Source organism: Nicotiana tomentosiformis, chromosome 8 (genome assembly GCF_000390325.3).
Source record: "Nicotiana tomentosiformis chromosome 8, ASM39032v3, whole genome shotgun sequence".
Taxonomy (NCBI): Eukaryota; Viridiplantae; Streptophyta; class Magnoliopsida; order Solanales; family Solanaceae; genus Nicotiana; species Nicotiana tomentosiformis.
The window spans coordinates 25,162,483-25,189,111 of NC_090819.1; the positions used below are offsets into that span (position 1 = coordinate 25,162,483).

The 26,629-nt window shown below is 42.6% G+C and overlaps 2 protein-coding genes across 2 annotated transcripts; both read right to left on the minus strand.

The window, feature by feature from the left end:
- Nucleotides 1-1,919: 1,919 nt before the first annotated feature.
- On the minus strand, nt 1,920-2,912 carry LOC138897204 (uncharacterized). Its single transcript, XM_070183165.1, has 2 exons — nt 2,904-2,912; nt 1,920-2,342 (listed from the first exon to the last, which is right to left on the minus strand). Exons 1-2 carry the CDS (start codon nt 2,910-2,912, stop codon nt 1,920-1,922), a joined length of 432 nt encoding a protein of 143 aa, XP_070039266.1.
- Nucleotides 2,913-10,800: 7,888 nt separating this feature from the next.
- On the minus strand, nt 10,801-11,175 carry LOC138897205 (uncharacterized). Its single transcript, XM_070183166.1, has one exon. It carries the CDS (start codon nt 11,173-11,175, stop codon nt 10,801-10,803), a length of 375 nt encoding a protein of 124 aa, XP_070039267.1.
- Between the last annotated feature and the right edge of the window lie 15,454 nt (nt 11,176-26,629).

Below are 26,629 nucleotides of genomic sequence, written 5' to 3' on the forward strand. Positions count from 1 at the left end.
ATGCAAAGTGTGGACCGCACATGAATTGTGCGGCCGCAAAAGCTAGGCTAGGAACAAAGTTTAGAGAATGTGTAATTTTCCAAGTTCCAAGTCCCTCAGAAGTGCGGACCGCACAAGAATTGTGCGGCCGCAGAAGAAGTGCCTTGCGGCCGTGGAAGTAAAAGTGCAGACCGCAGAACCAAGTTGCGACCGCAATTACAAATCTGCGGACCGCAAAAAGAATGCCTCGCGGCCGCAGATCAGAATTATGCGGCCGCAAACCTCCTTTTCCTGACAAGTTGAAGAAATTTGCGGATTGCACATGGAATTGTACGGCCACAGAACCTCCCGAGGGGCATTTTTGTCCGAAATTGTCAGTTTTGTATAAATAAAAGAGTTTCACAAAATTAGGTCAACTTTTGACATCAGCAGCTACAATAGCCGTTTATTTTTGCTTCTTTTAGTAGTTTTTCATATTTTGGGATAACTTAACATAGATTTTATCATTTTAATTTTACAATATGAGTTTAATTAGTATTTCTTCTTCTATTTCTTCAATTGCAAGTATGAGTAGCTAGATTTTTACTAGGGTTGTGACCCAACCCTAGTGTGTAAATCTTATGGGTGTTTAACTTAATGCTTGTTTATGGTTGTGTGTTTATTATTTAGCCTTGTTCATGCTTTAATTTGTGGAATTAATGGTTGCAAACATTAGTTAATGTTTATTTGACTTAGTCTCTACTTGAGAAAGAGAGGCTTAGTCTAGAAAAACTCGGCTAACAAGAAATTGGGTCAATCGAGAGATTGATAATCCCAATTAAAGGGTTCAACCTAACCCGACTTGAGCTTTTATCAACCGTTTTGTGCAATTCTCATTTGGACTTGAGAAACCTAAATTGGGCAAAATCACTCTCTGACCAAGAGGTATTGAGTGGGTAATTGAGAGTTGATAGCTATAATACATCCCGATCAATAAAATAAGCATTAAGGTTTAGATCCCATTAGGCAAACACCTAGGTGATGGTCATAGCTCTAGGCTTTTTACAAAACTTGAAAAACAACAAAAAGAATTCTTAATTTTATTTCTTAACTTTGTAATCTTAGTTTTAAATTAGACATAGAAATAACCCAAATGTGTGAAAGTGTAAATTAATATAGTCAAACTCGCATACTACAATATATACTCTTAACTCCCATATATAGCTCCCTGTGAAAATCGATCCCGACTCTTGTTGGGTACTATTATTGCAATCGATCATTTCATAACCTTGATTTGAGGTGTGAAATTGGACGAGATCACTAGACCCAATTCTGACACTAGCTCAAGAGCATATTTTCTCTGATTCATTAGAATCCCTTCCTTGGATCTAGAGAACTCAATACCAAGGAAGTATTTTAGTTCTCCCAAATCTTTCATCTTAAATCTAGCTTGTAGATCTTTTCTTACTTTCTGAATGAGTTCCAAGCTAGTGCTTGTCACCAATAGGTCATCCACATATACTAGCACAATCACAAGTTCACATCCTATCTTGTGTGCGAATAAAGAATAATCATAATGAGACTGAACAAAGTCCATATCAGTCAGTGCACTGGTTAGCTTCAGATTCCATTGTCTCGGAGCTTGTTTAAGTCTATATAGTGACTTATGAAGTCTACAAACCTTCTGCTTCTTCTGTAACTCCCTCTGGCTGGCAAAGCCATCTGGGATGTACATGTACACTTCTTCAAGTAAGTCACCCTGAAGAAAAGTATTGTGGACATCCATCTGAAAGATGTACTATCCAGATGTTGCAGCCAAAGCCACCACAGACTTCACAGTAACCATCTTGGCTACATGTGAGAATGTATCTTTGTAGTCTAAACCTCCTAGCTGGCTATACCCTTTGGAAATTAGTCTAGCCTTATACTTTTCCACTTCACCGGGAATACACACTTACACCCTATTTTCCCTGGGGAAGATCAGCAATAGACCAAGTTTGATTGGCTTCTAGTGCTGAAATTTCAGCTTTCATAGCCTCAATCCACTTGGGATCTGTCTTGGATTCTGCATAGGATTTGGGCTCAACAATAGCTGAATAGGCTGTAAAAGAGGCCCGATAAGAAGGTGACAAGTAGTCATAGGTAACACATTGAGAGAGGATGAGGCAGGAAGAACCCTTGGACTGCACCACATAGTCCTTCATCCAGATGGGAGGTTTAGTCAGCCTAGAAGACCTTCTCAACATAGGTGTAGCAGCAGGTGGAAGAGAAGGTGAGGAGTGTGGATATGGATTAAAGTTCTCACTTAGTGGAGGCATAGCAGCACTAGAAGATACATCAGAATGGCTAAGAGATAGAGAGGTTGATTCAGGGGAAACAAGATCCTACAATGCTAGACCCTCAACATCTATGAACTCCAGAACATGAAATAAGGGAGAGGAAGTTGTATATACATGCTTGAAAGGAAATATATCCTCTTTAAACATAGTGTCTCTACTAATAAAGAAGATCCGGGAATACAGGTTATAGATAATATAGCCCTTTCTGGACAGATGAATAGCCTAAATGAACAACATGAATAGCTCTAGGGTAAAATTTATCGGTCTTCCTCATGTTAGTGGCATAACATAATCTCCCAAATGCTCTCAAGTGTTGCAAATATGGAGCATTGTGAAATAACTTCTCAAAAGGAGATACCTCTTCAATATAACAGTAGGCAACCCGTTGAGGATATAAACAACAGTGGTGACACATTCTCCCCAGAATCTGAGTGGAATAAAGGCCTGAAATCTCAGGGTCCTGGCCATATCAAGAATAGACCTATGTCTTCTTTCTACCATACCATATTCTTTAGGGGTATAAACACAAAAGCTTTAATGAATAATACCATACTTTTGCAACAGACCTGTTACCTGTCTATTAAGAATTTAGTGCCATTTACTGACCTTAGACATTTAATACCACTGTTGAACTGAGTTTTAACAAGAAACAAAAAATTCCTCAAGATCACAATAGATTCTGCCTTATCATTCATTAAGAATAGCCAGATAAATCTAGAGCAGTCATCAACTAAGGTTACGAAATATCTCCTACCATCATAAGTAGGAAACCCGTATGGTCCCAGATATCAGCATGTATAATATCAAAAGGTTGAATATAACAAGATTGCTAAGAGAAAATGGAATTCTGGTTTGCTAAGCAACAGGACACGCCTTAAAAAAATGTTCTTTCAACTGAGCATTATGTAGGCTTCCTATCTTCTTCAAAACTCTTAGAGGTGCATGACCTAATCTCTTATGCCACATAAAAGTAGCATCAAGGTTCTCAGTAGCACTCTTATTTCCGGCAGTATTATTATTTCCAATGTGATCACTAACAATTGTATTTACTGAGGGAATAAAATGAACAAGCTCAAGATCTAATAGTTGCTTGGGATCTTCTTGTTCACTGGGCTCCAGAATGTAGAAACCATGCTCTTCTTTATCAATCCGTATCACTTTCCTAGTGAATAGTTCTTGAAATATACAGAAATCGGGAAAAAGCAACCAAACATCCTAACTCTTTTGTAACCTTTGGAACTAACATCAGATTGAATTTGAAATCTAGAATCTAGAGCACATAGTGTACTGACTTATCCTTGAATAATGAGAGATCACCAGTGTGATTAATAGAGACATGTTCACCATTAAGAAGTTGAACTTTATTTTTGTCACCCTCTGATAGTTCTTGAATATTGCTCAGCAAATTCAGATTATGAGTTATATGATTAGTAGTACCTATTTCTATGATCCAATCACTACACTCGCTAAGTGAGACATAAATGTTGTTATAGTACCTGTTATATTCATTGTTGCTGAAATTTCAACTTGTTTTCCATTGTTCAGCATCTACAAGATATGATTGTATTGATCCTGGATGAAGAAAGGAGCTAAAGGAATACCAGCTGCTGGAGATTGGGATGGAACCACACCAGAAGTGATCCCATGTGAACCAGATGAATCAGATGAGTGATTTCTTGAGGTAATGTTGGCATTATGTGCATTTGAGACTTTAGAATGAGGATGATCTCCCCCTCCTTTCTTTCCTTTAAAATTAATGAGGTAACCATGAAGCTTGTAGCAGTTCTCTTTAGTATGCCCTTTAAAATGACAATAATCACATTGAATATATGACTTTCCAAAATTGGTTATAGGCTTAAAGCCACGATTATAACTTCCAGAGGGGATTTTGTTACTCAACAAGGCTATAGGCTCACCAACACCAACAATGGCATTAACCCTCTGACTCTCAACATTGATAATCATTTCATATGCTTGATTTATGTTAGGAATTTATCTAGTCATAATAATTTGATCCTTAGCATTATCATAATAATCATTTAGGCCAGTAAGAAACTGATACAGTTTTTGAAGCTGATAATGTTCTGCATTCTACTTTGACTCTGGACAACCACATGAAGGGGGAGGAACTAAGGCCTCATATTCATCCTAAAGCCTCGAGAAATACTCAGACACAGATAACAGACCCTAAGTTAGCTTTGCAATTTCTTTATGCAAGTAGAAAGATCTAGATGCATTAACTTTGTCAAGTCTATCTTGAAGGTCTTCCTAGACTTTGTGAGCATCCGAGGCATAAATCACAGAACTAAGTAAATTTGTATCCACGTTATTCATTATCCAGGCCAACATAATAGCATTACATTTATCCCATAATTCATGCAAACTAGGGTCAAACATGTGTTTTCTACATGTTCCTCAAACAAAACCAAGTTTATTTTTGCCATACAACACGATTTTCATTGATCTACTCCAAAATGAGTAATGTTTAGAACTTCGAAGTTGAATTGAAATAAGAACTGTACCTTTAGTGTCAGACGGATGAATATACATGGGATGATTGTGATGAACTAGGTCTACATTATGATCATGCATTGTTGGAGTAGCCACAACAGTTGCATAAGATTCACTTTCTTCAATTGTCATTGTAGTAATCAAGTAATAGATTATAGTACAGATACACCTCAATTTCTTTAGTTGAGTACCAAACTTCACAAAAAATCGAGATTCTTTCAGAGACAAAAGGTTGCCCTAAGTCATTGATTTGAACATTAGCTCGATTGAAGAAATTCTTCATTTGCTTCTCCTAAATCTCTGAGTCAATGAGTATTACCCGAGCTCTGATACCATGTTAATGAAGCTCAGCTATGGAGTCTAGCAAATGAGACGAAGAAGATGAGGAACATGGAACGAAGAATTCATTCTCTCTAGATTGAAATATGGTGCTACAATGTAGAAAAATTAAACATAGGCTACTATTTATACACATTAACTAACTCTCTAACTTTGGCTTAATTTAATTCTAACTAACTACCGCTCACTGATAGATGTCTATTGCTGTCATGACCCAATTCCATCTTAGACCGTGATAGCGCCCAACACCATTATTAGGCAAGCCAACACAGATCAAACTAATGGTTTCCCGTTTAAACAAAATACTAAGTGGATAACATTTCCTCATTTTTTAAAGAGAATTAGAAATTTGCGAATGTGACATAATTAAACGGAAGCAAACGAGTACAAATCGTAATCATGCAAACAAATCCAAAATTATAAGTCTACTAGTGTTTGTTCTAAGACCTGGTGTCACAAGTATGTGGGCAATCTAGTAGAATATACAAATGGACACTAGCCTACTATCTGAAATGAAATAGACAGAAAAAAATAAAAACACAAGGGAGACTCCAGCTGCTGCAGAACGGCTCGGAAGGCAGCTCACCGTGAAGTCTCGAGATGGGGATCAAATCTGCGCACCAGACTGGTAACCAGATGCACCTGCCTTATATCCTGTATAATTAAGTACAAAAGTGTAGCGTGAGTACATAAATAATATGTACCCAGTAAGTATTTAGTCTAACCTCGAAGAAGTAGTGACGATGGGTCGACTCCGACACTTACTAGGGCCAATAACATGATAATATGAAATTCTAATTAAGCATAATATACAACAATAAGACTCAGAACAAAAAATAACTGAACAAGTCTTCAGAAATATCTAAGAGCTTGAATCACTTCTTTACTTTAAAATATTTGATCACATAAACAATGAATTTATACCGATTATGAAAGGAACTTCCAGTTCTATTATCACACATGAATAGCACCGAGGACGTTTGGCCCGATCCAATATAATGTAAACTGTGCACTACCGAGGGTCGAACGACGTGAACCATAGATGCATCTATTACCCCACTCGTGAATCATACATGCGACACGGTCAAATATAAATTTATAAATAAATCATAACCCTTCCTTGATTCTTTTCAAAATAAATAAAATTCAACTTGAAGCTTTTAAATCCTTAAAAATACTTAACTCAGTTCCATTTGATACAATCAACAAATATAATCAAATAACAGTGTCCACAAGCATGGTTTAAACCTAAACCTACCCGGACATAAACAGGAATAGTAGCTACGTACGGACTCTCGTCACTTCGTGCGTACGTAGCCCCCACAAATAATCAACACATATCAATTAAGTTCACCTATGGGGTAAGTTCCCTCTTACAAGGTTAGAAAAGAGACTTATCTCGTCTCAAAGCTTACTTCCTAATTTAAGAATGCGCTCAAACCTCTAATTTGATGCCAAACGACTCGGAACTAGCCAAACATTATATAAATCGATCAATCTATTACTCAAAAGTTCATATATCCACTATTAAAGTGATTACCCAACCAAAATTGTAAGATTCCTAAAATTCACCACTAGGCCCACACACCCGGATTTCGGAAATTTTTTGAAGAAAGTTGTTACCCATAACCTTAGGAATATAATATATAATTTTCACTAAGTTCCCTAATCATTTTCGTGGTAAAATCCCATTTTAATCAAAACCTAGATTTTTTCATCTAACCCATGATTTCTACAAATTTTTTTATTAAGATCTGCGCATAATCTATGTATTAAACTCACATTAAGTATAAATTACTTACCTCATAAAGTTAGGTCGAAATCCCCTCCTTCAAAGCTCTCAAATCTCCCAAGAGTGAGAGAAAATGTAATAACAATGGTCTAAGTCTATATTAAATGAACCCTCACTGCCTAACGACTTTCGCACCTGCGGTGCCTTGGCCGCATCTGCGGTCTCGCACCTGCGGCAAATTCCTCGCAGATGCACTTTTCCCTCACCTGTCCAGTCTCCGTATTTGCAGACAAAAGGGGCCGCTTCTGCGGGCCTAGTCGCACCTGCGACCAAAGTTCTCACACCTGCGGTCGTGTAAGTGCGCCTAATCTTCTGCATCTGCGGTTCCTGGGCTACCCTTGATCTCCCATTTTTGCGGCTCGTGGCTCGCACCTGCGGCTGGCCAAGTGCAGGTACGATTATGACAGATCTGGGAGCTTCAGCTGTGGCTCTATGCTCCCAACTTGGTCCGAGCCTCGTCCAATCGACACTCGGGGGCCCGCCCGAACATACCAACAAGTTTAGAATCATAAAACAGACTCGCTCGAACTCTCGGAATGCCCGAAACAACACTAAAACTAAGAATCACAGCCCAAAACCAATCGAATCAAACTTAAGAACTTCAAGTTCTTCAATTTACTTCTAATGCGCCGAAACATACTTAAACTACTCGGAATGACACCAAATTTTACGTGCAAGTCTTAAATAATATTATGGAACTATTCCCTATGTTGGAATTCTTTTTAGACCTCGATATCACCAAAATCGCTCCCAACCAAATTTAAAGAACTTTTAAAACCTTTGAGAACCAACTTTCACTATTAAGCGCCAAAATGCTCCTGGGTCATCCAAAACCCGATCCGAACATACGCCCAAGTCCAAAATTATCATACGAACCTATTGGAACAGTCAAATCCCGATTCCGAGGTTGTTTACTCAAAATGTTGACCAAAGTCAAACTTGGCCTTTTAAGCCAACCTTAAGAAACCAAGTATTCCGATTTCAACCAGAACCCTTTCAAATCCTAAACCGACCATCCCCGCAAATCATAAAACAGTAAAAGCACATACGGGAAGCCTTATTTAGGGGAAAGGGGTTCTAGAAGCAAAACGACCGGTTGAGTCGTTACATTTTCCACCTCTTAAACAAACGTTCGTCCTCGAACGAGTTTAGAATTATACCTGAAGTGCTGAATAAATGTGGATATCTACTCCGCATGTAATCCTCGGACTCCCAGGTCACCTCCTCGACTGGTTTGCCCCTCCTCTGAACCTTTACCGTAGAAATCCTCTTGGATCTTAACTGGCGATCCTGCCTAGAAACAATGGCAACTGGCTCCTCATCATAACCCAAGATCTCATCTAGCTGAATAGTGCTGAAGTCTAACACATGTGACAAGTCGGCGTGATACTTCCGGAGCATAGACAAGTGAAAAACCGGATGAACCCCTGATAGGCTGGGAGGTAAAGCAAGCTCATAAGCAACCTCCCCAACCCGCCTCAACACCTCAAATTGGCCTATAAACCTTGGGCTCAACTTGCCCTTCTTCCCAAATCTCATGATCCCCTTCATCGGCGAGAGTTTCAAGAAAATCTTCTCGCCTATCATAAATGACACATCACGCGCCTTTTGATCCGCGTAACTCTTCTGTATGGACTGTGCTGTGTGAAGTCGCTCCTGAATCAACTTTACCTTTTCCAAAGCATCCTTCACCAAATCAGTACCATATAACTTAGCCTAGCTGGGCTCAAACCACCCGACAGGAGAATGACATCACCGACTATATAAAGCCTCAAATTGAGCCATCTCGATGCTGGATTGATAACTGTTGTTTTAAAGAAACTCGGCCAAAGGCAAGAACTGATCCCACTGTTCCCCAAAGTCAATCACACATACTCTAAGCATGTCCTCCAAGATCTGGATTGTCCGCTCTGACTGCCCGTCGGTCTGTGGATGAAACGCAGTGCTGAGCTCTACACGGGTCCCCAACTCACTCTGTACGGCTCTCCAGAAATGCGAAGTGAACTGAGGGCCTCTGTCTGATATGATAGAAACAGGCACACTGTGCAACCGAACTATCCCCCGAATATAAATCTGGGCCAACCTCTCTGAAGTATAAGTAGTTGCAACTAGAATGAAGTGTGCTGACTTGGTCAATCTGTCTACAATGACCCAAACTGCATCAAACTTCCGCAAGGTCCGCGGCAACCCAACTACGAAGTCCATAGTGATGCGCTCCCACTTCTACTCGGGTATAGTCATCTGTTGGAGTAGGCCTCCTGGACTCTGGTGCTTATACTTAACCTGCTGGCAATTCAGGCATCTAACTACATACTCAACTATGTCTTTCTTCACCCGCCGCCACCAAAACTATTGCTTCAGGTAGCAATACATATTTGTAGCACCTAGGTGAATGGAATATCGAGAACTGTGCACCTCCTCTAGAATCCTCTCTCTCACATCATCGACATTAGGAACAGATAGATGACCCTGGAGTCGCAGAACACCCTCCTTGCCAATAGAAACCTCCTTGGCACCTCCCTGTAGTACCGTCTCTCCGAGAACTGCCAAGTGCGGATCATCAAACTGTCGAGCCTTGATCTGCTCCAATAGTGAAAACTGGGCAACAACATATGCAAGAACTCAGATGGGCTCTGAAATATCCAACCTCACAAGTCTGTTAGCCAAGGACCGAATGTCCAAGGCTAGTGGTCTCTTCTCTGCTGAAATGAATGCCAAGCTACCTATACTCTCTACCTTTCTGCTCAAGTCATCCGCGACCACATTCGCCTTGCCCGGATGATAAAGAATAGTGATGTAATAATCCTTCAGTAACTTAAGCCATCTGCGCTGCCTCAAATTAAGATCCCTTTGCTTGAACAAATGCTGCAATCTGCGATGATCAGTGTAAACCTCACAGGACACCCCATAAAGGTAATGCCTCCAGATCTTAAGAGCATGAACAATCGCGGCCAACTCTAAATCGTGCACATGTTAATTCTTCTCATGGGGCTTCAGCTGACATGAAGCATATGCAATAACTCGCATCACCTGCATCAATACACAACCCAAGCCAATCCGTGAAGCGTCGCAATACACTGTATACATCCCCGAACCGGAAGGCAACACTAGAACTGATGCTGTAGTTAAAGCTGTCTTGAGCTTCTGAAAGCTCGCCTCACAATCATCGGTCCAATAGAATGGAGCACCCTTCTGGATCAATCTAGTCAAAGGTTCTGCAATGGATGAGAAGCCCTCCACAAATCGGCGATAATAACCTGCTAGCCGCAAGAAACTCCTGATCTCAGTCGCCGAAGTAGGACGAGGCCAACTCTGAACTACCTCGATCTTCTTGGGATACACCTTAAAGCCCTCGCCTGATACCACATGCCCCAAGAATGCCACATAATCTAACCAAAAGTCACATTTGGAGAACTTAACATATAACTTCTATTCCCTCAAGGTCTGAAGCACCACTCTCAAATGTTGCTCGTGCTCCTCCATGCTACGTGAGTAAATCAAGATGTCATCAATGAAGACAATAACAAAGGAATCGATATAAGTCCTGAACACCGTATTCATCATATCCATAAATGCCGATGGGGCATTAGTTAGGCCGAAGGACATCACTAGAAACTCATAATGGCCATATCTAGTACGGAAGGCAGTTTTCGGAATATCTGAGTCCCGAATCTTCAAATGATGGTATCGCGATCTCAAGTCGATCTTATAAAACACCCTAGCACCCTGCAACTGGTCAAATAAATCATCAATACGCGGTAACGGGTACTTGTTCTTAATGGTAACTTTTTTCAATTGGCGGTAATCAATGCACATCCACATAGTTCTATCTTTCTTCTTCACAAATAACACTGGTGCACCCTAATGTGATACACTTGGTATGACAAACCCCTTTGCTAACAACTCTCCAAGCTGCTCCTTCAACTGCTTCAACTCTTTCGGAGCCATACGGTACGGTGGGATAGATATAGGCTGGGTACCCAGAGCCATGTCAATACAAAAATCAATATCATGATCTGGTGGCATGCCTGGAAGGTCAGAAAGAAACACATCGGCGAACTCCCGAACTACTGGCACTGAATTAATCATCAGAGACTCTGCGGTGGTATCCCGAGCATAGGCTAGATAAGCCAAGCAACCCTTCTCGACCATATGTCGAGCCTCCAGAAAAGAGATAACCCGACTAGACGTACTAACATACGAACCCTTCCACTCCAATCTAGGCAACTCTGGCATTGCTAAGGTAACAGTCTTGGCATGGCAATCAAGGATGGCGTGATTTGGGGATAACCAGTCCATGCCTAGGATGACCTCAAATTCGGTCATATCAAGTAACAGAAGGTCCGCTCTAGTCTCGTAACCACAGAATATGACCACACAGGACCAATAGATCCGATCCAAAACCACAGAATCGCCCACAGGAGTGGACACATAAACATAAGTGCCCAAGGACTCACAAGGAATATCCAGGAAATGAGCAAACAAAGATGATACATATGAATAGGTAGACCCTGGATCAAATAATACCGAAGCTTCCCTACCGCAGACAGAAATAATACCCGTGATCACGGCATCTGAGGCCACTATATCTGGTTTGGCCGGAAAATCATAGAATCTAGCAGGAGCGCCGACTAGCTGGCCTCCACCTGGCTGAACAATAACTGGCTCACCTCCCCCTACCTGGCCTCCACCTATAGGACGGCCCTTACTCGCCTGTCCCCCCACCTCTAGGCGGTCGGACGGTTGGTGCTGCAATCATGGGCTGATAACCCTGCTTTACTACCTTGCCCCGAAGTCTGGGACAAGTCCTCTTTATGTGACTCGGATCTCCACACTCGTAACAACCTCTCGGTACCATAGACTGCTGCCCTGAAATCTGACCCAGATGGCCTGAATACCCACTAGAAGAGCCCTGGATGGCTGATGGGCGGTATGAACTCTCCGACATGGCAGTGAAATAGGCACTAGAAGAACCCTGATGAGCTAGTGGGCAATAAGAACTCTCTGACATAGCACTAAAATAGGGTCGCGCTGGAGCACCCCGAGGAGGTGGTGGTACTGGATATGTGGGCCTGTTGGGATGACGTCTGCCCTTAGCCGAGGCACCTCTAAACTCTCTAGAGAAACGAGTCCTCTTGTCCTGCTGCATCTGCTCTCTACCCCTATAGCGGTAGCCCTCAATCCTCCGAGCAATCTCCACTACTAGTTGATAATCAGTACCCATCTCAACCTCCCGGGCCATACTATCCCGAATACCAGGGTGCAACCCCGCAACAAATCTCTGCACTCTCTGCGTCGGTAGGAAGTATCATAAGTGCGTGGCGAGACAACTCAGAGAATCTCTCCTCATAGTCGGTCACTGACATCTGACTCTGCTCGAGCTGCTCGAACTGACCTCACAACTCTTCCCTCTGAGAGGGTGGAATATACCTGTCCAAGAAAAGCTGTGTAAACTGGTCCTAAATCATGGGAGGAGAACCCGCTAGTCTGCTAAGTAGATAAGACTGCCACCATCTACGGGCCCTGCCCTTCAACTGGAAGGTAGTGAAATCCACCCAGTGAGACTCCAATATCCTCATGTTATGCAGTCTGTCCCTGCACCTATCAATAAAGTCCTGAGGATCCTCATGTCGCTCACCCCCAAAGATCGGAGGGTGAAGTCTAGTCCATATGCCCAAAATCCTCTTTGGCTCGCCGGCCGCAGCTAGTCTAGGCTCAGTTATAGCTGCTGCGACTGGTTGGGCTTCGCCCACGGGGAGAGTGCCCGGGGTATGATATACAATTATTGCATGCCCAAGAGCCTGATCGGTAGGGGTTTGTGCTCCCCCTCCCGCCTGAGAAGTGGCCGGGTCTGCTGGAAGTAAACCGGCCTGGGTCATAGAATCCATGAACCGTAGCATACGGCCCATGGCCTCCTGGAAGCCCGGTGTTGTCATGAAATCGATCGGGGCTGGCTCTGCTGCGGGTACCTCGCCCTGCTCCTAAACTATAGGATCCTCTAATGGATCCGCTAGCGGTACAACTGGGGCAACTCTGGGATATCCTCGCCCCCACCTCGGGCTGGTGCCCTCCCGCGGACTCTACCTCAGCCTCTAGCAACAGGGGGAGCAGCCCCTTCCGGGTCTGGAACGTCTGTTGCACACGTTTTCACCATCTGTGAGAGAATAAGAGGAAGACACTTAGTATACCATCAACTGCACGATAGGAAATGAATAAGGAGTAGTTTTCCTAATACCATCTCCGCACCGATCCGCAAGACTCTATTAGATCTACTCATAACTTGTGAGACATACGTGAACCTAGTGCTCTAAAACTATGTTGTCACGACCCAATTCCATCTTAGGTCGTGATGGCTCCCAACACCATTGTTAGGCAAGCCAACACTCATCAAATCCAAAATCATAAGTCTACTAGTGTTTGTGCCAAGACCTGGTGTCACAAGTATGTGGGCAATCTAGTAGAATATATAAAAGGACACTAGCCTACTCTCTGAAATGAAATAGACAGAAAAAAATAAAAATATAAGGGAGACTCCAGCTGCTGCAGAACGGCTCGGAAGGCAGCTCATCGTAAAGTCTCGAGATGGGGATCAAATCTGCGCACCAGACTGGTAACCAGATGCACCTGCCTTATATCCTGTACAATTAAGTACAAAAGTGTAGTGTGAGTACATAAATAATATGTATCCAGTAAGTATCTAGTCTAACCTCGAAGAAGTAGTGATGAGGGGTCGACTCCGACACTTACTAGGGCCAATAACATGATAATATGAAATTCTAATTAAGCATGATATACAACAATAAGACTCAGAACAAAAATAACTAAACAAGTCTTCAGAAATATTTAAGAGCTTGAATCACTTCTTTCCTTTAAAACATATGATCACACAAACAATGAATTTATACCGATTATGAAAGGAACTTCGAGTCTATTATCACACACGAATAGCACCGAGGACGTTTGGCCCGATCCAACATAATGTAAATTGTGCACTACCGAGGTTCGAACGCCGCAAACTATAGGTGCATCTATTACCCCGCTCGCGAATCATACATACGACGCGGTCAAATATAAATTTATAAATAAATCATAACCCTTCCTTGATTCTTTTCAAAATAAATAAAATTCGACTTGAAGCTTTTAAATCCTTCAAAATCCTCAACTCAGTTCCATTTGATACAGTCAACAAATATAATCAAATAACGGTGTCCACAAGCATGGTGTAAACCTAAAATTACCCGGTCATAAATATGAATAGTAGCTACATACGGACTCTCGTCACTTCGTGCGTACATAGACCCCACTAATAATCAACACATATCAATTAAGTTCACCTATGGGGTAAGCTCCCTCTTACAAGGTTAGAAAAGAGACTTACCTCGTCTCAAAGCTTACTTCCCAATTCAAGAATGCGCTCAAACCTCCAATTTGATATCAAACGACTCGGAACTAGCCAAACATTATATATATATATATATATATATATATATATATATATATATATATATATATATATATATATATATATCGATCAATCTATTACTCAAAAGCTCATATCTCCACTATTAAAGTGATTACCCAACCAAAATTGCAAGATTCCTAAAATTTACCCCCGGGCCCACACACCCGGATTTCAGAAATGTTTTGAAGAAAGTTGTTACGCATAACCTTAAGAACATAATATATAATTTTTACTACGCTCCCTAATCATTTTCATGGTAAAATCCCACTTTAATCAAAACATAGGTTTTTTCATCTAACCCATGATTTCTACAAATTTTCATGTTAACATCTACCATAATCTATCTATTAAACTCACATTAAGTAGAAATTACTTACCTCACAAAGCTAGGTCGAAATCCCCTCCTTCAAAGCTCTCAAATCACCCAAGAGTGAGAGAAAATATGATAAAAATGGTCTAAGTCCGTATTAAATGAACCCTCACTACCCAGCGACTTTCACACCTGCGGTGCCTTGGCCGCATATGCTATTTCGCACCTGCAGAAAATTCCTCGCATGTGCGCTTTTCCCTCACCTGGCCAGTCTCCGCATCTGCGGACAGAAGGGGCCGCTTCTGTGGACCTAGTTGAACCTACGACCAAAGTTCTCGCACCTGCGGTCGCGCAGGTGCGCCCAATCTTCCGCATCTGCGGTTTCTGGGCTTCCCTGATCTCCCTCTTCTGCGGCTCGTGGCTCGCACTTTCGAGCCCGCACCTGTGGCTGGCCAAGCGCAAGTGCGATTATGAAAGATCTGGGAGCTTCAGCTGTGGCTCCATGCTCCCAACTTAGTCCGATCCTCGTCCGATTGACACTCGGGGCCCCTGGGGCCCCGCTCGAACATACCAACAAGTTTAGAATCATAAAACGGACTCGCTCGAACTCTCGGAACGCCCGAAACGACATTAAAACTAAGAATCACACCCCAAAACCAATCGAATCAAACTTAAGAATTTCAAGTTCTTTAATTTACTTCCAATGTGCCGAAACGTACTTAAACTACTCGGAATGACACCAAATTTTGCGTGCAAGTTTTAAATGATATTACAGAACTATTCCTGATCTCGGAATTCCGTTTGGACCTCGATATCACCAAAATCTGCTCCCAACCATATTTAAAGAACTTCTAAAACCTTTGAGAACCAACTTTCACTATTAGGTGCCAAAACGCTCCCGAGTCATCCAAAACCTGATCCGAATATACGCCCAAGTTCGAAATCATTATATGAACCTATTGGAATCGTCAAATCCCGATTCCGAGGTCGTTTACTCAAAATATTGACCGAAGTTAAGCTTGGCCTTTTAAGCCAACCTTAAGGAACAAAGTGTTCTGATTTCAACCCGAACCCTTTCAAATCCCGAACCGATCATCCCCACAAATCATAAAACAGTAAAAGCACGTATGGGAAGCCTTATTTAGGAGAACGGAGTTCTAGAAACAAAACGACCGGTCGGATCGTTACAATTGTCACTCCACTAACTGCTTCCAACTAACTACCTCAACAAACACTCAACTTCCTCGAGTGCTCGTTCCTTACTTTCTCGTTTTTAATATACCAATCATATGTTCAATTGTTCATTGCTTGTTCCTTATTATTTTCATTCTGAATATAAAGATCCTATGTTGAATTCTTCTAGCTTAGGAGAATTATGATTACCCAATTGATTGATTTTCTCAACTTTCATTTTGTTGGTGGAATATTTGATTTTCCACATTGTAATTCCTTTTTTCATTTTCCCTTCTCCTTATGCATATAAAAGAGTTCTTTTGGGCACCGCCGACCTCCTTTCTAATTATTTTTTTGAAATCTTTGTCTAATCTTATGTATGCTCATTCTTAGTGCTCGTGCTATCAATTTTATTTGGCATTAGAGATTTTCCTTTCTTTTATCAAAAGAGTTATTGCATGTTTGGTCAAGATTTTTTGAGACTAAAAATACTTCTTTTTTTTTTAAAGTTAAGGTTTTTGGCCAACAGAAAAAAGTGTTTTTTAGCTGCAGCAGAAGCACTATTTCTGTTGTTGAAACGAAGTTACAAATTTTCTATTTTCTTTAATAAGTAGAAGCAGAATTGTTATTTTGTCAAGAAAAAAATATGCTTACCATAAATTTATATTTACCAAACTATTTTTTTAAGAAGCAGAACCAGAAAATTAATTTTGTCAACTTAAACTGTAATGCTGCTAAGTCAAACTTTTGGTATTAATCAGACAACAACAACAACAATAATTATGATTTAATTAATGCCAAATAAGTTGAGATTGATTGATTATATAAATTCTTACTACATGTGTAATACCTCTCATTTAAAAACAAGGATAGTTAAGTAATTTTTAAAAACAAAGGAGAACAAACTAATAAAAGAAAAGGAAAAAAAGGGTAGTTGGGTCATAGCCAACAGAAGTGACGTAACTAGAAACCATAAGCAACGGGATTTGAGTCCTTAGTCTTATAGGATTTAAAACATTAAAAAGAGAATTTGAGGGGGGGGGGGGGGGGAAGGAACTGCTACGGCTAAAACAGAAGCTATAGAAGAAAAAAAGAGGAATCGACACAGAGAAAGAAAAGGGAGGAGAAGAAGAAAAAGGTTGGAATCAGGCTTTGAGACATGGTAATAGAGTATTCTTATAATTTTGTTTCATTGGCATGAGTTTATACATATTGTCATGGGTTGAGTTAAAGGGTAATAACACTGATTTGAATATGAAAGTACCAATTTACTTGGATATGAGGATACCCATAAACAAGAATCAAATTTTTATCCGAGATAGACTAAGTAATTATAGTCAGATTGGATCCGCTATATATTTCAAAAGTTTGAGTAAGCAGACAAGATGCTTAGTTACTTTTCTGCTTGTACTCCTTTAATTCCATTAAGAATATATAAGGATATAAATTTGTATACGGTTTTTGTATGGTTAATCGAGACCGAGAAGGATAGAGATCTAGCGAGATCGAATGAAGCCTGCTAAGTCGAATAACAAAAAGCCGAGGAATTCGTGACCAGACGAGGATTGTGACGGAGATCTCGGCATGTATCAAGTCAAGACCGGTTGATTAGCCAATTAGGAGATTTCCTTCTGTATTTAGAATTGTACCATATGTACAACTCCTCTACTATATAAAGGGGGTTCCAATCGTTTTGTAAGAGGGACATTCATGCATAACAAAGCAATATATTACGTTTTCTCTCTTAAGCTCTCTCATTCAGTATTCAGTTCTTACTTTTCAATAATATACTCAGTTGGTTCAAGGGCGACCTATCTCGAGGGTCAAAGTTGCGCGTTACATTGGTTTGTTTTATTTTACAGTTAATTTCTAACTTCAATTCTCATATTTCTCAATTTGTGCCAAGTGAAATCACATATCCTTAAAACCACTTAAAAATTTAATTGTTATCCAATTTTAAGGGTAAACAGTTTGGCGCCCACTGTGGGGCAAAGGATAATAGTGATTGACTGGTGCTAATTTTCATAACACACACTGCTTTACACTTGTTCTTGTAAGGGTTTTTGATTCCAGGATCAGCACGTCGACCTCTCAAGCAGTACCCACACACTTCGACAATGGCCTTGGTTTTCATGGCGAAAACGACACCGTAGCCGCCCCAAGAAACGAAGTGCCTCCAGTTGAGCTCGAGGGAGTACCAGTTACAGACCCCATCAACGTCAGTTCCTATTTTGCCCTGAATGCAAATCTGGGCGTCGACCCCGAAAATAACGTCTGCAGAGACGTTCGATCAGCTGGTCAGAATGCACAGGGCGGCGAAGAAGGCGGAATCAGCCTTCGAATAATATTCGAAATGATGCAGGCTCAACAAGCTGCAATAACACAACTTCAAAATCAGAACCACGCACCGAGTAGGGTCAAACCCGAGCCATCACAGGAAGCGTTCACAGGGCCAAACCAGTGCCGGGGAGGTCAAATGTGAATGAGTCAGGGACCAACCCTGCTATCTTGAAAATATTCGAGGAGATGATAAAGCGAATTGAATCAGGGGGAGAAGAAGATTGAAGTGAATGACAAAAAAATGGAAACATATAACTCCCGAGTTGATCAAATTTCGGGGGCACCACCGATTTTGAAGGGTTTGGATTCAAAGAAGTTCGTACAAAATCCCTTTCCCTTGAGCGCGGCTCCTAAGCCCATTACGAAGAAATTTTGCATGTTAGAAATTCCCAAGTATAATGGAGCTACCGACCCCAACGAGCATGTCACTTCTTACACATGCGCAATAAAGGGGAACGATATAGAGGACGATGAGATAGAGTTCGTACTGCTGAAGAAATTTGGAGAAACTTTATCAAAGGGGGCGATGATATGGTACCATAATTTGCCACCTAACTCCATTGATTTTTTTGCCATGCTCGTAGATTGCTTCGTTAAAGCACACGCCGAAGCGATAAAGGTCGAGACTAGAAAGTTGGACCTCTTCAAAGTAAAACAGAAAGACAACGAGATGCTCAAAGAGTTTGTATCTCGGTTCCAAATGGAGTGTATGGATCTGCCCCCGGTCGCCGATGATTGGCCGTTTAGGCTTTCACTCAAGGACTAAACATACAAAGTTCGGTAGTCTCACAATAGTTAAAGCAGAACTTGATCGAATATCCAGCTGTAATCTTGGCCGATGTGCATAATTGGTACCAGTCAAAGATTAGGGTCAAGGATGACCATTTGGGGGCTTCTTCCGGGTTCGTTTTTACAAACAGGACCATCGACAGATTTAAAAGGGATATTGACCGGGAACCACGATCAAACAGAGATCGCTATCAGCCATACGGTGGAGATCGGAGAAACAACGGGCCTGGATGCAACCCCGTTCGAATTGATAGAAGAAATGATCGAGCATAGAGCTCTCGAGGGCTCATAAGTAAGAGCGGTTTCGACAGAAATGTCGAACCCAAAGAAGCACCACGACTATCGGAATACAACTTCAACATTGATGCACCAGCTATTGTATCGTCCATTGGGCGCATCAAAGACACCAGGTGGCCCCGACCTCTGCAGACCGATCCGGCCAAGAGAAATCCTATTCAAATGTGCAAATATCATGGCACCCATGGTCATAGAAGAGAAGATTGCAAACAACTGAGGGAGGAGGTAGCCCGGGCCAAAAACCACTTCAAGAACAGAGATTCAAACAGACAGAATGAGCAAGAAGAGACGCAGCATGTGATCCACATGATTGTTGGAGGGGTCGATATTCCTCAGAGGCCCGTATTCAAACACACCAAGGTGTCGATCACGAGGAAAAAGCAGACTCGAGACTACGTACCGGAAGGGACCTTGTCTTTCAATGATGAGGATGCAGAGGGGATCTTATAACCCCACAAGGACGCACTGGTAATATCGTCCTTATGAATAAAATTCAAGTTAAATGTGTTTTGATCGATCCAGGTAGCTCGACCAACATTATTCGATCGAGGGTCGTAGAACAGCTCGGCCTACAAAATCAAATTGTGCTCGCAACCCGAGTACTTAACGGCTTCAACATGGCAAGAGAAACCACCAAAGGTGAAATTACTTTGCTAGAGAACGTGGCCGGGACCATCCAAGAAACAAAGTTCCATGTGATCGAGGGTGACATAAGGTACAACTCCCTGCTCGGAAGGTCGTGGATCCATAACATGAGGGCAGTACCCTCGGCCCTTCACCAAGTTCTGAAGTTCCCGACATCGGAGGGAGTTAAAACAGTGTACGGGGAGCAACCCGCCGCCAAGGAGATGTTTGCAGTCGATGAAGTGATACTCGTATCGGCACTCTCATCAATGAAGGGATTAGATTCGAAGGAAAAGCAGGAGGCCAAATAGCAACCACATATACCGGCCTCGACCCAATTGCAGGAGCAAGGGATCGACGAGGATGACGATTACTGGATCCCTCGATCCTTCATAATTCCCGATGACTCCGACGCCACCAAGTCAATGGTCGAAGAGCTAGAACAAGTCACACTGGCCAAGCATCAACCCGAACGAAAGGTATACCTGGGCACGAGGCTAACCCCCAAGCTTAGGAAAAAAACTTATTCATTTCCTTAAAGCTACTACAGATTGCTTTGCTTGGTCCCACCTCGATATGACAGGGATCCCACCAGAAATTACCACTCACAAACTGAGCCTGAACCCTAAATTCCGCCCGGTGAAGCAAATAAGAAGGCCCCAGTCCGAGGTCAAACATGCCTTCATCAAGGACGAGGTAACCAAACTTCTCAAAATAGGATCCATTCGGGAAGTAAAGTACCCTGAATGGTTAGCAAACATAGTAGTAGTCCCTAAGAAGGGAAACAAACTTAGAATGTGTGTAGATTATAAAGACCTGAATAAAGCATGCCCCAAGGATTCTTTTCCTTTGCCTAATATCGATCGTATGATCGATGCCATGGCTGGCCACGAGACTCTCAGTTTTCTCGATGCCTACTCCGGGTACAACCAGATACAGATGAACCCGGAGGATCAGGAAAAGACCTCGTTTATCACTAAGTAGGGTACCTACTGTTATAATGTAATGCCATTTGGTCTAAAAATGCTGATGCAACTTATCAACGCCTAGTAAACCGAATGTTCGAAGAACAAATAGGAAAATCAATGAAAGTTTATATTGATGACATGTTAGTTAAGTCCCTGCAAGCAGAGGACCATTTAAAGCATTTGCAGGAGACTTTCGATATACTGAGGAAGTACAATATGAAGCTCAACCCCGAAAAGTGTGCATTCAGGGTTGGCTCGGGCAAGTTTCTTGGTTTTATGGTGTCCAATCGGGGATCGAGATCAACCCTAATAAAATTAAAGCTATCGAGGATATCACGGTAGTGGATAATGTAAAGGCCATGCAGAGGCTGACGGGGCGGATAGCTGCCCTAGGACAATTCATTTCGAGATCCTCAGATAGGAGCCACCGATTCTTCTTGCTGCTTACGAAGAAGAGCAATTTTGCGTAGACTCCGGAATGCCAGCAGGCCTTGGAGGAACTAAAGCGGTATTATCGAGCCTGCCATTGCTTCACACCCCGAAACTAGACGAGTAGCTTTACATGTACTTGGCAGTCTCGGAGATAGCGGTAAGTGGAGTCCTGGTCCGAGAAGAACAAGGTACGCAATTCCCTGTCTATTATGTTAGTCGGACCTTAGGTGAGGCTGAAATTAGATATCCACACTTAGAAAAATTAGCGCTTGCTTTAATAAGCGCCTCTAGGAAATTAAAACCATATTTTCAATGTCATCCAATATGTGTTGTAACAACTTATCCTCTTCAAAATATTTTGCACAAACTTGAGCTTTCGAGTCGATTGGCCAAATGGGTCGTAGAAATCAGTGGGTACGATATTGAGTATCGATCCCGAATCTCCATCAAGTCTTAAATCTTGGCGGACTTCGTGGCTGACTTTACGCCGGCCCTCGTTCCCGAACTTGAAAAAAAACTACTGATAAAATCGGGTACATCTTCGGGAGTCTGGACCCTCTTTACGGATGGTGCTTCGAACGCGAAGGGGTCCGGACTAGGCATCGTACGAAAATCACCCACATGTAATGTAGTTAGACAGTCTATCAAAACTACAAAATTGACTAAAAATGGGGCCGAGTATGAGGCCATGATTGCAGGTCTCGAACTAGCTAGAAGCTTGGGAGCGGAGGTCATAGAGGCTAAGTGTGATTCCCTCCTCGTGGTAAACCAAGTTAACGGGACTTTTGAAGTCCGAGAAGACCGAATGCAGAGGTACTTGGATAAACTACAGGTGACTCTACATCGATTTAAGGAATGAACCTTGCAACATGTACCTCGAGAATAGAACAGTGAGGCCAACGCTCTTGCAGAATTAGGTTCATCGGTCGAATACGACGAACAAAACTCGGGGACTGTCGTACAACTCATGAGATCGGTAATCGAAGAAGGTCACACCGAGATAAACTCCACAAATTTAACCTGGGATTGGAGAAACAAATACATAGAGTACTTAAAGAACGGGAAGCTTCCATCAGATCCAAATGAGTCGAGAGCTCTGCGCACAAAGGCAGCTTAGTTCACTTTGTCCGAAGACGGAACGTTGTTTAGAAGGACGTTCGATGGACCGTTGGCAATATGTTTGGGACCGGGAGATACCGACTACATCCTACGGGAAATTCACGAGGGCACTTATGGAAATCATTCCGGTGCCAATTCGCTGGTCCATAAAGTAATCAGAGTAGGGTACTATTGGGTTGATATAGGGAAGGATGCAAGGGAGGTCGTTCGAAAAATGCGACAAATGCCAAAGGCATGCGCCCATGATTCATCAACCCAGTTAACTACTCCACTCGGTCCTGCCCCCATGGCCCTTCATGAAATGGGGAATGGACATCGTTGGCCCTCTCCCGTCGGCCCCAAGTAAGGTTCAGTTTATTTTGTTTATGACTGATTATTTCTCTAAATGGGTTGAAGCATAGGCTTTCGAGAAAGTCAGAGAAAAGGAAGTCATAGACTTCTGTGGGACTACATCATATGTCGATTTGGGATGCCCTCCGAGATTGTATGTGATAAAAGGAAAATAATTCATCGGCAGCAAAGTAACTAAATATCTCGAGGATCATAAGATCAAAAGGATCATATCAATACCTTATCATCCCAGCGGGAATGGACAAGCCGAATCGACCAACAAAACCATCATCCAAAATCTTAAGAAGAGATTGACCGACGCCAAAGGAAAATGGAGAGAAATACTACCCAAGGTTCTATGGGCATACCGCACAACATCGAAATCTAGTACCGGAGCAACACCGTTTTCGTTAGTTTATGGCACCGAAGCTTTGATCTCGATCGAGGTCGGAGAACCTAGCATCAGGTTTCGATATGCAACAGAGGAGTAGAATAACGAGACCATGAATACGAGCCTAGAATTGTTGGACGAAAGACGCGAAGCCGCTTTCGTCCGATTGGCCGCCCAAAAACAGCGGATCAAAAGATACTACAGTCGAAGAGCCAATCTTCAACATTTTGACGTCAGGGACTTGGTGCTAAGAAAAGTTACCCTCAACGCCCGAAATCCGAATGAAGGGAAACTGGGTCCGAACTGGGAAGGACCGTACCAGGTTCTCAAAATCATCAGAAAAGGATCCTACAAGCTCGGCATGATGAACGGCGAACAGCTGTCGAGCAATTGGAACGTATCACACCTAAAACGATACTACTGCTAAGGTACGACCCCTCCCATTTTCATTTATATTTTAAACTAACCCTTGAAGGTGTTCGACCAGAAACCGCGATGGATTCTTCGACACGAAGCCTTTAGGTCTGAAAGCACGCGTTGCACTCTTTTTCCCTTATACCGGTTTTGTCCCAAATGGGTTTTCCGGCGAGGTTTTTAATGAGGAAACAATTGATCGTGCTAACTTAGAATAATTCAACAATATTCGAGGCTTCTTTACAATCAACCTTGAATACTGGGGGGCATTGCCCTCGAATGTCAACTTTGATGCAAGAAGTTACTTCATGGCAGCAGGGTCTCGGTAGGAACAATTTGTAAGGGCCAAACGGTCAAATGAACCGTGCCCGCGTAGTTTGCTCGAGCCCTGGCACAGAACATGTACGCATGTATAATTATTTATAAAGAGAGGTATTTTTCTTTACCGATATCTCATGCCTTAGAAACTTTTTTCCACTTTACAATTCCATACTCTAGATCTATTATGTAAACAGGCTTAAGGGCTGACCATAACTAGAGTTTGTATAATTACCCCACGCTCGAGGACTGCCGTCAGAAAAATAAACGAGATCGAATTATTAAAACTCCGAGATCATAAGACCTTATAGGCAACCCTAGATTTTTATAGGTCACGACCACCCCACTCGGGGACTCACACTTCGGGCAAGCTCGAAGTAAAACGGAAAAATAAGCCCAAGGGGAAAATCCCAAACTAAAGAGGCTACGACCGAATTAACATGGGTCGGAGACGTCTGAATTCCGTAACAAAACAGGCCTTCGAATTCTTTCATAAACTGGTTAAAAAGGCTACCCCCGGCAAAATCATAAAAGGCTTCGATAATATCAAGCCTCAAAAACTCTAATGAGTACAAAAATCTTTCAAACTCTCGAACAATTCCTTATTTCATGCTAAGGCATTACAAGTTTTGCAAATACAAATGATAAAAAACTTTTTCAAGCCGAAAAAGGGAAAAAGCCATAAACAATCTTTTTACAAAAGCCTAAGGGCTGTTTTTTGCTTTGAGTTCGAGAGACCATCCTCGCTCAAATAAAAAACTTAAGGGTTACCTTACTTCGAGTTCGAGCAAGCACTCACTCGATCGTAAAGCCTAAGGGCTATACTAGTTCGGTTTCAATCAAATTGTCTAAACCTCGGACCTTAGAATACAACTTCATAATTTTATAAGGCAGAAAGGAAGAAAGTTTTTATATATATATGTCAAAAATCATTTACAAGGCAGCATGGCCCGATCAAATTTCTCTACAAAATACCAAAACGGTCTTAAAAGAAACACAAAAACTACTAATCCTAAAGGACTTAGTCTTCTCTGGGAGCAGCATCTTCGCCCTCGAGGCCTTCTTCGCTTTCATATCCGCTCGTACTCCCAGAATCATCATCATCAGGAAAGGCCAACACTCTGGCTTCAGCTTTAAGCTCCTTATCATTCTTGATCTCGGCTGTAAGATCGAAGCCACGAGCATGGATCTCCTCGAGAGTCTCCCTTCGAGACTGGCATTTAGCATGATCGGAAACCCAGTTTGCTCGAGCCTGAGCAGCTTCGGCAACCTCCTTTGCTCGAACCTGAGCAGCTTTAGCGTCGGACCGGTAGACGGCCACCATTGCATCAGCATTAGCCTTGGCCATTTCGACCTTCGATTTGGCCACTGCAAGTTCTATGGCCAGCCTCTCTCGATCGAAAGTTTCTAAACTCAACCGAGATTGGAACTCCTCAATTTTCTTGGCTTGCACCAAGGCCTTCTCTTTCAAGCTTCGGAGTTGGGTCTCAGCCGAGGCCAGTTGAGCTCGGGCAGCCTCCTTTTTTGAGGCAAGGCGGTCCATGTTCTTCTGCCACGCCTTAGCCTCCGCTTTCACTGCATCCACTTCCTCACGAAGCTGCCCGATCACATCGAGCTTTCGTTGGACCTGTGGGACCGAACTGTTAGCTACCACGCCCGAGTTAGTGTCATTAACTTCAAAGATTCTTTTTACCTGCCCAACCAGATCAGCTTGTTCTTTCTGAGCTGCTTCTAGCTTAGCCCGAAGTCCTTTTACTTCCCCTTCTCTCTGCTCACTAATAAGTTTGAAGGCATCTCTTTCCTCAGTAAGCCTTCAGATTTCGGCTTCGTACCGGCTTAGCTCCCCTAGGGATCGGAAGAAAGCCTCGTGATGAAGCACATAAGCCTACAAAAATAGAAAGAAGGAATTATAGAAGGGGAAAAAAGTACAAGTATGAAAATTGACAAAGAAAATATGAACTTACCCGGTTCAGGGCCTGTTGGGCTTTGTTGAAAAGACAAGGCTCTCCCACCGCATCCATCTGGGCTTGGTCTTCTTCCATGACCAAACATCGGAGGTAGCTAGCCACCCCTACGGGGGCAGCAAGAACCCGGGCATCCTCTGGGACCGTGATAACGATTGTTCTCTTACGTCCGGGATCAGCACTAGGGTCCGGAAACTGATTCGTCAATTTAAAACTCGAGGAAGCCTCACCCGAGCTCTTCGTCGGAGCCTCCAAGTCACTCAGACCAGTGACATCTTCTACCCCAACAAAATAACCACGGAAAGGATCTTCCTCTCTGTGGGGTCCCTCCCGGTGACTAGTCTGCACAACCTGAGTGTCGCGTATCATCGACTCGGAAAATGAAGGAAATGAGGGGGAATCCCCGATCTCTATTGCCCCAAGTGGGTCTTTTGGGGTGCCGCCTCTGTCTTGGGCAGCCTCAAGCCCGATTTCTGCACCGGCATCCACCGCCTCTTCAACGGTCTCTTCGCCCCGAGATAAAGCATCTTCGGTTCCTCTCGGCTCGGGGGCTTAGGCCGAAGTCTCCTCCTCGACCTCATCAAGCCTAGACGGAGCAGTATCAACTCCCACCGGTTCCGAAGTTCTCCAAATCTCAGTGCTAGCTCCCGCACGGGCCACCACCCTGGAATCATCTTCTTTCTCTTCTTCTTCTTCTTCTTCTTCTTCTTCTTCTTCTTCTTCTTCCCTTAGTATTTGGACTGACTCCATAGTCAGCAG

Excerpts from the sequence above, each read along its gene's own strand:
- LOC138897205 (XM_070183166.1), bottom strand. The coding sequence starts at position 11,175 with ATGCCAGAGTTGCCTAGATTGGAGTGGAAGGGTTCGTATGTTAGTACG.